General features: G+C 42.2%; 1 protein-coding gene across 1 annotated transcript in view; it reads left to right on the forward strand.

Annotated features, from left to right (window-relative positions):
• The window catches only part of GAD1 (glutamate decarboxylase 1), a 39,237-nt gene extending 26,289 nt beyond the window's left edge, over positions 1-12,948 (forward strand). The window contains exons 10-16 of the mRNA XM_039220477.1: positions 23-139; positions 1,286-1,350; positions 5,223-5,301; positions 6,459-6,608; positions 9,032-9,139; positions 10,629-10,718; positions 11,496-12,948. Coding sequence (XP_039076408.1) covers positions 23-139; positions 1,286-1,350; positions 5,223-5,301; positions 6,459-6,608; positions 9,032-9,139; positions 10,629-10,718; positions 11,496-11,669 — 783 coding nt within the window. The 3' untranslated portion in view covers positions 11,670-12,948. The remainder of the gene's footprint in view (positions 1-22; positions 140-1,285; positions 1,351-5,222; positions 5,302-6,458; positions 6,609-9,031; positions 9,140-10,628; positions 10,719-11,495) is intronic.
• Positions 12,949-13,399: the final 451 nt, after the last annotated feature.

Here is a 13,399-nt window from a genome sequence, read left to right on the forward strand (position 1 = left end):
GCCTGTCTCTCTTCCCTTATAGGGGTACGTCCCCCTTTATGTCAATGCAACTGCTGGTACAACTGTTTATGGAGCTTTTGATCCGATACAGGAGATTGCAGATATATGTGAGAAATATAACCTGTGGCTACATGTCGACGTAAGTTTCATAACTCACGGAGTGGCCACTCCATTGGGGGTGGAGACAGCTCTGCTTTATGATTTGCCGCAAGTGACTCCTGATGCCCCAGCCAGCCCTCTCTCCGCATCATGTTAGTTCAGCCCTTCGGCCCTCCCCACAACCTCCCTGCCGGCCATTCACACCAGGTTCACACCACATGCCTACGCACCCTCTAGGACTCACCCAGCTCCTCCCTGGCCCACTGCTGTCTTCTGTGGTCCTTGGGAGGATACAGTCCCCGCCACCTTTCCAGCAAGCTTTTGTCTAGACAAATGACTACAGAGTGGAAGATACTGGTTTCAGAGGGAAAAACGTCTAAGATACAGTATATAGAAAGTAGCCATGAATCTGGGCTCTCTGCCCTCTGCTTCCAGTCCAGCCGTTTGTGACACTTTTCTAAAAAGAAACCTGGTCCGTGTAGGAAAAATACGGCAGTGTAAGGAAGGTATTCTCAACTAAGAGATTTAGTCCCCAATTTTTCCAGGAATACAAAAGGCACATTTTCCACATGTGTGACTGGGTGTATTTTTTCCTTTTTCTCTCTCCATTCTCTTATGGATATAACTTCTCACAACTGGATAATTGGGTAATCTGCCCAATTGTTTGAGCACATGACTAACAAAGGCTGTGCTTGTGTCCCATGGTGTCCCCAGCTGCTCAGTAAACACGCATCAGGGTACCCACAAAAATGTCTTGCTGTTGTGGGGCCTCCAAGCCCGGCGGAGCTGCCCCTCTCTGAATTTCTTCAGGAGCCCTTCGAATTCCACCCCAGGGAGAATCAGATGGCGGCCTCCAGTGTTTGGTGTCACACCCGGAGCCACGCGGGGGCTCACTGAGCGTCCCTGGCCTTCCACAGCACTTTGGGCCTTTGGGTCTTGACACCATTGGCTCAGACCCGACTTACCTGTGTCATCCACGCAGCCACTTTGAGGTTAACCTGAAGGGGCTTTTGCAGAAGTGACAAATGATAAATAACCACAATCAGTGTGGGTTCCTTTTGTCAAGCAGACTTATGTTTTTCACCATTTACATTCTGTCTTATATTTTACTAGAGGTGTGGAGTGATTGGTTTTGGATTCTTAAATGTCTCTGCTCCCTGTCCCTCTTCTGTCTGCATCCTCACAGGCTGCCTGGGGCGGTGGGCTGCTCATGTCCAGGAAACACCGCCACAAGCTCAGTGGCATAGAAAGGTAAGCGCCTGAGCTCAGGGCTGCCTTTCATCTAGGCCATCCAGGGTGCTGTGCCACCCAGTCCCCTGCTGTGCCCTACCTCAGCTCCCGGTGTCTTATTTCAGTCTGACTAAGCCCAGGTCAGGTCACTAGGCATTTATTGAGCAATTATCATATGCTGGGAAATCAAGAAAAAAAAAAGATTCCCAGTCAAATGAGTCCTGATGAGTTAACAAATGAGAAAGAGAGAGACATGTAAACACATACACACAATGTGATAAGCACAACAATAGATGTGATTGCTGGGACCCATGTGGTGGAGAAGAGAAACTAAGCAATGCAGGGATCTTGAGGCTAATTGAGAGGTTGCTGAGGGCACAAAAAGGGGCACTGATTCATTTCATTCTTCTTTCTCATTAAATTCACTGCTGGAAAAGGGGTAGGACACTTTGTGGATCTAACTAATTTACTTTCTTTTAAAAAAAATTTTTTAATGTTTTATTTATTTCTGAGAGAGACAGAGAGAGAGAGAGAGACAGAGACAGCCTGAGCAGAGGAGGGTCAGAGAAAGAGGGAGATACAGAATCTGAAATAAACTCCAGGCTCTGAGCTGGCTGTTAGCACAGAGCCCAACACGGGGCTCGAACCCACGAACCATGAGATCATGACCTGAGCCGAAGTCAGACGCTTAATGACTGAGCCATCCAGGCGCCCCTAATTTACTTTCTTGTTCACCATTTAAGTTCAGTGGGTTGTCCTAAGCCAAATGTGATTTCCTTTTTCTAACTGGTTCCACTTTTTATTTTTCCCGGCCCAGTATCTGAGCCATTTCTACAGAAGCTTCCAAGCTAGCCCCTGCCCCACCAGCTAGAATTAAGGCTCACATGCTATAGCTAACCTTGCACATTTTGTGTCAGGAACAGAAGCTTCCGATCGGAGAGAATGCAATCATAAGTCAGATATGACTTTAACCTGACTACAGTGTATTGATCCAAAATGAACTCACCTTGATCCATTTATTAATCCAGCAAATATTTACTTAGCACCTGTCAGGAGCCAGGCAGGCATGGATGTGAACACTCAGTCCCCTGCCTCAGTCCAGCCATCTAGGGCACTTTTCTAAAAAATGTGTAGCTGGTACACGTAAGAGAAATAAGGCAGGGTCTAGAAGGTGTTATCAACTAAGAGATTTAAAATCTTCCTAAAAATAAAATAAAATAAAATAAAATCTTCCTGAAGCTTACTGTCCAGGAAGCTAGATGTTCACAAATTAAGACAGATTTAGTCTGTCTCATAGGAAAGAAGAATGAAGTGGGATTAGATAACAGTGTGGACAAGCAAGGCACGGTATATGGTATTTGAGACAGGGTGGCCAGAGACCCTTCCCGAGGACGCGATATTTCAGTGGATACTAAGATAAAGGGAGACAAGAGGTAAGGATACATATAAGAGTGTTCCAGGCGGTGGAAGGGCAAGTGCAAAGGCCCTGAAGTAGGACTGTTCTTGGCAAGTTGGGGGACCGTCAAAAAAAAGCCAGTGCTGCTGGAGCAAAGTGAGAGAGGTGAGGGCAGACCAGGGGGAGAGGGGGACAGGGAGCAGGAAAGCACACCAGTGGTTCTTCCACAGCAAGGACTCTGGCTGGAGTTTTAGCTACCTCTACTGTGCCTCTTCCCTTCTGGTTTGGTTTTGGAAGGCCAGTGTCAAGGTGAGTGGGACTGACTCTCTGAAGGATAATTTCATGACCCTATGACTTGGAGGATAATATGTTAAATGTAGATGAGCGAGTCCAACTATACCGTAGATCTCTCAGCAGTCTCCATTTTCCATCTCTGAGTCCAGGAAAACCTAAAACATTTTGCCCAGACTTTTCTAAGATTTTATTTTATTTATTTATTCTGAGTTTATTTATTTTGAGAGAGAGTATGCGCGGGAGCTGGGGAGGAAGAAGAGAGACTCCCAAACAGTCTCTACACTCAGTGTAGACCCGTCTTGGGGCTTGATCTCATAACTGTGAGATCATGACCTGAGCTGAAATCAAGAGTTGGATGCTCAACCAACTGAGCCACGCAGGCACCCCTCTAACAATTTAAAGCATGTGTGTCTTCTAAGGGAAATTGAATCCATATCATATCTTATTACTTCACATTTGTTTTTGTTTTTAATTTTTTAGTGTTTATTTATTTTTGAGAAAGAGAGACCGAGTGAAAGTAGGGTTGGGGCAGAGAGAGAGGGAGACACCGAATTTGAGGCAGGCTCCAGGCTCTGAGCTGTCAGTACAGAGCCCGATGCAGGGCTTGAACTCATAAGCCTTGAGATCATGACCTGAGCTGAAGGCGGACGCTCACCTGACTGAGCCACCCAGGTGCCCCTTATTACTTCACATTTGTAACAGCAAAGAATCATTTACTTCAGACCTCTAAGAGATTCAAAAAACCATTTAAGACATTTAATGAGATCTACCTCTAATTTTTTAATGACTCAGTGAATGATAGCTATGAAAAAATTGATTAAATCCACTGCCTTTTAAATATGGCTCAACACTGATGATTTTTACTGAGATAAACATTTAGTAACCTTTTCTTACAATTCTTCATGTCTCTTTCACAAAGGTTATTTCATTATGCACAAAGAAGAAAAGTACTTGAGGCCTTACTTCCTGAATCACCCAATAGTCACATAGACACTAAATTATTTTTCATCTAAAGGACCTTAGCAAGATGAAGAAGTTAAAAATCCACAGCGAGGATTTAGCTCTAGGGGGAGCAGAGGCAGTAGAGTTCAGAGTCAGTTGCTATGTCTGGGGAAAACATCTTTCACAGATATTAAAGTGCAAAGCCCAGCTGTGGGCCAGGCCATTGGGAAGGAGTCTGTAAACCGCTGAAGCAAGGTACCCAAGTTTCAATCATCATACACTGCACTCCGTTGTCTCTGTAATGTCCTAGCTAGTGTGCCCTTTAATCATTTTACTGTGTCTAAATGACTGATGTGGGTGCTAGGAGACTGTGCTTGGTAAGCTATCATTGCAGCCTAAACTGGCAATATCATCTTCATTTGGCATTTAAACAGTGCCACTAAGTAGTCAAAGTCTAGAATTATCCAACTGATGCTGGCTTTTAGGTGCCACTCTTCATATTACCTCATAAGTAGTTAGGTCAGTGTTCCCAGTCTGTTTTGTAAATAAGAACAGGAAGGCAGAAAGAAGCCAGAGTCTGTCGCCCAGAGGGAGGCAGGCTAAGTGGCAAGGTTACCAGCACTGGTTCTGCAGTCCAACTCCCTGGGCTTGACTCTCAGCCCAACACTTCCCAGCTGTTTGACTTTGGGAGGATGCATTTAACCTTTTCATGCCCCGGTTTCTCCATGTAAAGCGGAGGTAATAATAGTCCCTGCATCGCAGGGTTGATGTGAGAAGCAGATATTCCAGGAATGGCTATTAGAATTTTGTATTTACTCATTTATCCTTTGTTAAGGAAAATTTCTCATTTTACAGATGAGAAAACTGAGGCACGGAGGAGTTCCATTACTTACCCAAACCAGCAAATGTCAGAGCCAGGATTCAGACTTGGGCAGTCTGGTTCCAAAGCCTGAGTCCTTAACCATGATGCTACATTGACAGAATGCCTGTAAAGCTCTCAGAACAATCTGACACATAATAAATATTCTGCATCAATGTTAGCTATTATTAATAGCGGTTATTTAGAAGAGGCAATCTGCAACTTAGGCCCCTGAGACTGGCTGCAAAGTATGTGTTTACTCCTTGATTAGTCAACTGGGGGGGCTCGGCATCAAAAGCATATACCAATTCCGGTTGCACTGGGTGGTGTTTTCCTCAAGAGGACGGTTGCCGCCTGCTGACTCCTGCGACTTCTCCTCAAATTGTCATGTGCTTCTTGCAGGGCCAGCTCAGTCACCTGGAACCCTCACAAGATGATGGGCGTGCTGTTGCAGTGCTCTGCCATTCTCGTCAAGGAGAAGGTCTGTACTCTCTCCAAAGATGAGCTTTGCCCGAATGTCCTTTACGAGGCACAGGAAGAGAAGAGTGTGGACTGTTTTATTTGTGTTTGTTGTGCAGTACTGGACGGACACACACGATTGGCAGCCCCACTGAGGCAACCACTGCTGTTCTTTCCTGCCCTTGCCTCTTAGCCTCCAGCCAACTCGTGCCTCCTGTTGGCTCCTGCCCTTCCTGCCCTTCCTGCCCTTCAGTGCTCAGGGCCCTGTCAGTGATGGAAACTATGAGGGCACTATTTCATTGCATGTTTCTTCACTTTCGTACAAATAAAAGTGAGAGCCGTTGGGTGAGCCACAAACTCTCACCTCACTGAGTACAAAAAGTGCTCACTGGAACATAACTGCAGGTTCTTAGCACGGTTTGTGTTCCCAAGAGCTGAAGTAAACTAGGCGGAACAGCAGCTACAAATGTCAACTTAGGGCAACTAGGAATGTTGGCTAAAAACTTTCTGTAAATGAGTTCGTTCTTTAAACATCTAATAATAGGACCCTGCTCTCAAAGCATTGCTGCTCCAGTAAAATGTTTGCACACGAGGCATTCCAAAAATCTGTCTCCAGCTTGTAGGAGCCAGAACCTGCCCAAACTCTTACTCCTTTCCTAATAGAGTGTCTGGTAACATCACAGGAGATCCTGGAAAAGACTAGAAGATTTTTAGGGTCGGAGGGGCACTTTGGGGGAAGAAGATTCTTCATTGCCGGAGACTGTTCCACCCACCATAGGAAGTTTGTATCCCCAACCCTGGCCCACTGAACACCATAGCACTTCCCAGTCTTGGAAACAACCCCAACACCCCCCTCCCCCAACACACACACACATACACATTTCTAAATGTTTCTTAGAGGGCAGTGGGTCCCTTGTTGTAAGCATCTGAAACAAAAAATCATTTTCCAATCAGAGTGACAGAGAAAAAGGGGCAAAGGTTTTTCCAGGGGTGATCTTCAAGAAAGACATCAGAGCAAACACAAGGCCTCATAAAGACTTAGAAGAAAGGTTGTATGTGATCCCAAGTCCCTCCTTCCTACCAGCCCCATTTCAAAGCCACCCACATCTCTGATCTATGGATGCAAACTTGTCCTTTGTCTTGACTTGTGATGGAAACTTGTCTTGATTTGCTTGCTAGGGTATCCTCCAAGGATGCAACCAGATGTGTGCAGGATACCTTTTCCAGCCAGATAAACAGTATGATGTCTCCTATGACACTGGGGACAAGGCAATCCAGTGTGGCCGCCACGTGGACATTTTCAAGTTCTGGCTGATGTGGAAAGCGAAGGTACAAAGGGGTGAATTCAGGAAAGAAAGCAGAAATGCAGTTTACACAGGCTGGCTGGCAAAAGACAGGCAAAGATATATCACAGATAATTTAACATGTGTGTGATCAATATCTAGATAATTGAGTTAACTGTATTTTCTTTGCTTGCGAATGAGATCACTTTATCCCTTCTGTCAAACTCTCCCTCCTTCCATTCTGTCTCCTCAATTTGAATTAACGTGAAGTTTTCCTGTAACTTTCTCTTATAACAACTAAAAATTATGCCAAGATAGGGACTTCCACTGCAATCCTTAGGGACGCTGAAACTATTTAGTGCAGATGTAGAGAAAGAGAAAGAGATAAAATTACTGTGTTATTCTATGCAAAACCCTGAGTTTCTTATGAGGACTCAAATCATGGGTTATATGTGACAGTTTTTAGTTCTATTTAAATAATGGATTTCTCATTATTTGTACTTTTTATGCCATTCTGGAAAATGCATACTTTATTCTGAGAAATCCTACTGCTAGGCTAAGGCATGTGTGTCTGCATTTATTAATTTTTGAGCTGCATTTCTGTGTCTAGGAAAAACAGCAAACTATTGGAATTTCTCCCTAAATATGGGTGAGGGAGATTACCATTTTGGCTATTTGTTTCAAAAGTATTTTTATGCAATCAAGTAAAGACAATTTTGATTTCACATCTCATTATTGCAACCATTGTTTTTCTTTTTTTTTTTTTATATATATATATTTTTTATTTATTTCTAGGAGAGAGAGAGAGACAGTGTGAGCAAGGGAGGGTCAGAGAGAGAGGGAGTCACAGACTGAAACAGGCTCCAGGCTCCGAGCTGGCAGTCAGCACAGAGCCCGACGCGGGGCTCGAACCCACGAACCGTGAGATCATGACCTAAGTGAAAGTCAGATGCTTAACCGACTAAGCCACCCAGGCGCCCCTGTTTTTCTTTACCTACTATAAATTAGTTTTAATAATTTCCACACTTGACATTGTATCTGCTAATACCAAAACAACAAAGTTTTCCAGTGAAACATCTAATCAGATGTTTCTTCTGTAGGAAGGATTTAATGGATTATTAGTTTTTTTCCCTTGTTAAGTCATTTTGTCTTAATATAGAGAATAGTATCGTGTCTTCATTTTGCCTGACAATAACCTCTTGATCTGTCTGCTGGGAGTTTGGCTCATAGTGAATTGGTTGCTGAGATGTGATGTGGGTGCGGACTTCTTTCTCAAGTGGAAAGTGGACTGGACATGGTGTACACTGAGCAGTGACTACTTGGGGAAGCTCATATTTTGCCTGTGTTGGACTCTGCCCAGGCCCATAAAAAATCCACAAGCCAGCTGGTACATCTGCTCCCCTTGTTAACACCCACCCACTCGACACCCCCCATGCTGCTGTTGTTAGTCAGCCATGCTGGGTTTTGAAACTCATGCTCACCCAGTTTGTCAATCAATAACTGTAGCAATTGGCATGTCAGGGCATGTATGGAGACCAGTGGCCTCCCCCTCTGCTTGCCTGTCACCCAAAAGGGATAGTACTGTTATGTGGAAGGTAGCCTGCCGGGGAGTTTGGGGATGTGCTTGGCTTAGGACTTACTGCTGGGAAAGGTGGGTTCTAAAGTAGTAATTCTCAGACTATCTGTGGTAAAGAACCAGTTTGGGTTTTTTTTAACCTATCATGGACCAATACAGTAAAGATGAGTTACTAGAAAAATGAAATCAAAAAGTATATAAAAATTTAAACATCAATTTTTAAAACTAGATTCAATAGATATAAAATTACTCTGTCAAAATGCTATTAAGATTTCTTACTGCTTACTTTCAGTTTCTTTTTTTAAGTTTGTTTATTTTGAAAGAGAGAGACACACACAGAGAGAGAGAGAGAGAGAGAGAGAGAGAGAGAGAGAGAGAGAGAATCCCAAGCAGGCTCCACGTTGTCAGCACAAAGCCTGGGAATCAGGGCTGTATCTCATGAACTGTGAGATCATGACCTCAACTGAAATCAAGAGACAGATGAGCCACCCAGGCACCCTTAAATTTCTGTTCTTACATTATCATGCACCAGTTACAGTTTGTGGACTGGCCTCAATCCATAGGTAACACTTTGAGTACCACTATCCCAAGACAAACTAGCAATAGGCTTCAGGTTCAGGCTGTGAGTAACTAGAAGGAAGCTAAAAGCCCTATTGAGAATAACTGCCCAGAGACTAGAGTGCCTTCAAAAGAGAGTAGACACAGTTCATATTATTGTGTGCAGTGCTGTGAAGAAACTGTATATTCATTTAATTAGGTAGTTCGTTTTAACCATCTCCGAGAATACTTGTGTGTATTTCCAATAGATAAGGTCAGCATAGCTTTCTCAAATGCCCGTCACAGGAAAATCCAACCTATCACCAACAAACATGACTTTTCTCTTTCTAAACCAGGGCACAGTGGGATTTGAAAATCAGATCAACAAATGCTTGGAGCTGGCTGAATACCTCTATGCCAAGATTAAAAACAGAGAAGAATTTGAGATGGTTTTCGATGGTGAGGTAAGTTGTCATCGTGGACTAGATGCATAGCATTTCCAGAAAATCTAATGAGGGGTGCTCCTGCAGCCATATTTTCCCACATTGCCAGAGGCTGCTTCTGAATTTTTATCTTTATGCACTCTTCATTTAATCCCCTCTGTGTCTATGAACTTTTCTTTTGATAGCTTTGGGATGACTTTGGCCCTTTGCCTTTTCTAAAATGGTCCAGCTCTTGACCAGTCCTTTGCAGACAAGAAGTGTTTTTCCTTGGCATGTTTGAATCCTTTCTCTTTCCTGGGTGTGTATTATCAATCATTGTGTTAAACTTCCATGATAAGTATTTCTCAGTTCCAAGAAGCTTATAGGATAGGTATATCTTTGTCTTTCAAGACTGGTTCTAAAATGAAGTTCTACTTTACATAGATTCATTATGAGGAGAGCAAGATAAAATTTTTTCTTCCCTGAGTTCATATCCACATTATACATAATAAGGTACTTGTCATACCAGTATTGACTGAATCCTTGCTTTGTGCCAGGCCCTATGCTGTGAACTGGGTCATATAGTAGTGACCAAAACAGATACTCTGCCCTAATGGAGCTCTCAGTTGGATAAAGAAAGTTGGAATAGGAGCCAATATTCAAGAAAAGAAAATCCACTCATAACCCAGTATAACATAACACCACCTCCATTCAACTTAGTCTATTTGTCTGGCAGCCTAAGCTATTAGGAACACACTGGAGAGTCACCAGACGAGGAAGAAAAAGCCCTGAGCAGTTCAACTTACTGATACAGTGCTCATGCATTTCACCTATGGGACTGCACTCAGATCATTTACACTATTTTAAACATTCTACTAGCGGATTAGAGCCAAATATGATGTCTCAAGCCAGTTAGAGGAAGGCACAGTGATAGCAAACAGCAGCTTAGGAAGGAAATTGAAAAATTACGTCAAGAATACAGAAGAACTCTAAAAGGTTAGGAGTTTGTAGAACAGGGACACTAAACAGTTCTAGGCATCTCAGTGAGGTCTGTCTTATGGTTTAGAACCAGTATTAATATTCATTATGATAATCCTGAGTAATCAAGAAAAGATTCAGTATTAATATAATAAAACTCACAAAATAATCAGTATCAAAATAAAATAAAGTGTGCCCAGCATCTTCTATATATAAGGCACTACAAAATGGCAAGATAAATAATACTTTTTAAAAACGACCCAAATATAATGAGTTTTTAATAGTTCAATGTTTAAAGGTGGTAACTATAGTCATCTAGAAAATTGGTTATGGGAAACCGCTCTCTTGCCGGATATGACTAGATAAACTAGGCATTGTTCTCTCTAGTATAGAAGTAACATTGCCTTCAAGATGGACTTGAAGCCCTTTCAAAAGAAAAAAAAATTTTTTTTTTTTGATCTGAGAACCTTCCACCAAGGGTACATAAGGGTTTGGGAACAGCTTTCCTGAAAGTTCTCATAATTTTCTGTTTTGTTTGTGAAAATTTCTGCAGCCTGAGCATACAAATGTCTGTTTCTGGTATATTCCACAAAGCCTCAGGGGCATTCCAGATAGCCCTGAACGACGGGAAAAACTACACAGGGTATGGATTCTCTCCTTGTCTCATCTAACCCTCTGCAATTTCTCTGGCTGGTCAAAACACTGTAATGTGTCCTTCTAATGGGGGAGATATAAACAATAAAGACTTGGGGTAGTAGGGAGCCATCTTGTTATATTCTTTTTGGTTTTGGAGTGTCCCCTTGCTCTGATTCAGATACAGCCAGAACCTCTAAAGGACACACCCCTGTCTTAGGTTAGTGTTGCGGCATACAGGGCAATCAAAAGCTATGCATATTCCTAGGAACTTCTGTATTAAACTGTGTCTATTAACATGTCTTTTACTAAGTTCAAGTCCACTCTAATGCTGCTTCATTCTAGTTGTTGATTTCTATATCCCGTTTATTATTTGTAGTTGTTGGTATTAATACTTAATTTATATAATATTTCATTCGTCTAACAAATATTCATTGAGCATAGTCTATGTGCCAGGCTCTGGATTATTCAGAAGCCTTAATTTGTGTTGCAGCCCATGAGAGCTTTTTGTCTTTGTTTTTTATTTTATCATTGTTCTATGACTGACTTTCAAAATTCAGTCACACAGTAGTTTCTGAGTTACCCTATTTACGATAAGGTAGACTTAGTCATTGGATATTAGCCACTGAAGAAATTGGGATATAAAATATTTGCCTTTACACCAGTATAAATACAAATAGTAAAACACAAATTGCTCTTTTTTTCAACTAGCAAATGGCTTACATTGCTAAAAAGGTAGTTGTGTCAATATTGGTCTTTAGTTTTGCTTTGTGTTTTCCATCACAAGGTGGCCCCCAAAATCAAAGCCCTGATGATGGAGTCTGGCACGACCATGGTTGGCTACCAGCCCCAGGGGGACAAGGCCAACTTTTTCCGGATGGTCATCTCGAACCCAGCTGCTACACAGTCTGATATTGACTTCCTCATCGAGGAGATAGAAAGACTGGGCCAGGATCTGTAATTGCCCTCCATAGAACATGAGTTTATGGGAATCCCCTTTCCTTCTGGCACTCTAGAATAACCTCTATAAATTGCCGAAACACATAGGCTATTTCACTGAGGGAAAATATAATATCTTGAAGATTACTGTTTAAACATTACTTAAGCTTGTTCTAGTTCGTAGGAAATAATGTTCTTTTTAAAAAGTTGCACATTAGGAACACAGTATATATGTACAGTTATATATACCTCTCTCTGTATATGTATATGTATGTATAGTGAGTGTGGCTTGGTGATAGATCACAGCATGTGTCCCCCTCCAAGAGAATTAATTTTACCTTCAGCAGCTACTGAGGGGCCAAACATGCTGCAAACCTGCTTGCCCAACAACCCCAGGAAAGACGTTTTTCAAGATGTTGTGTAGTAGGGACCAAGGGACACACTGTTGGTAAGAGTTGACCTTGTCGTCAGTGTTTCTCCTACCTGAAGTGATGACGGATGAGATGAAGTACCACTAGATGACAAGAGTCACACCCTCCCCATTAGTATGCTGTTAGGGGAAAGTTGTAGCAGAGTCATTGTTACAGGTGTCTGTTGCTGTATTTTTAGAGACTAATTTGTGTAGATTGTGTATATTTATGTTGTCTGATCTTTGGGGGGGATGGGGGAAGAACACATGTAATGATTTCAATGACTGTTTAAATTGTAGGTAAATGAAATAATTGCTTATTTATATTCAGAGATTTACCATGTTAAAGAGGCGTCTTGTATTTTCTTCCCATTTGTAATGTATCTTATTTATATATTGATGCAGTAAGTTCAGAAAACTGTTTATGGTATTTTCGTGCATTTGTGAGCCAAAGAAAAAAGATTAAAATTAGTGAGACTTGTATTTATATTAGAGTGCCCTTAAAATAATGATTGAAGCATAAGTTTACTGTCTGTAAGAGAAATTCTGATACTGTACATAGTCATCTATATGGAAATCCCATTACTTAAATAGCATCTGCTCTTCTATTACTCTCTCTGTCTGGCTGTATGTCTGGTGTTCTCAATGCTTTTCTAGTAACTGTTGGATTATAACTAGATCTCCTGTAATTTTGTAGTAGTTCATGACCAATCTCTGTGACTCGCTTAGCTCAAACCTAAGGCAACGTTTCCGAAGACCTTCTGAAGAGCTCCGATAAACTGACCAGGCTCACAACTGTTTTTGAGGAAAGGAAATTCACACTGTGCGTTTTAGAGTATACAAGAAGAATATAAATAAATAAACATATTCTCCATGGAGAATTTGAACAAAATTTTCTCCTAGTTTGTGTTGCTATACAGAGCTTTCTCGTGATGGTTACGGATCACCACAGCCCATCCCCTTTCCACCAGCTGACTTTAGGTGACAGTCAGTGACCTTCTTAAGGGTACTGGGACTCAACCCACTGTCATAGGTGTCCGACCCCCTGATCTGTACAATCATTATGACTGTAATTAAAATTTGCAATTCAAGCCTAGAGAAAGAAAAGCCATCCCTGTTTCTCCTCTTCCTCTTTGCATCTTGGCGTTCCCGTTCATGCAGTCATTCCCCATATGCTTTCTTCCTCTGACCCAGCCACCCTCCTAGGTACTGGGGTTACAGTAGAGTGCATGGCAGATGAAGTTCCCCTCTAGTAGGGGTCTTACAGCATTTAACATCTGTGGAATCTGAACATCTCTAAGATCCCAGAATCATGCCTCGCTGCTGCTCAGCCTTAAATGGTG

Source organism: Hyaena hyaena, unplaced genomic scaffold, assembly GCF_003009895.1.
Source record: "Hyaena hyaena isolate Hyena2069 unplaced genomic scaffold, ASM300989v1 scaffold_894, whole genome shotgun sequence".
Lineage (NCBI taxonomy): Eukaryota > Metazoa > Chordata > Mammalia > Carnivora > Hyaenidae > Hyaena > Hyaena hyaena.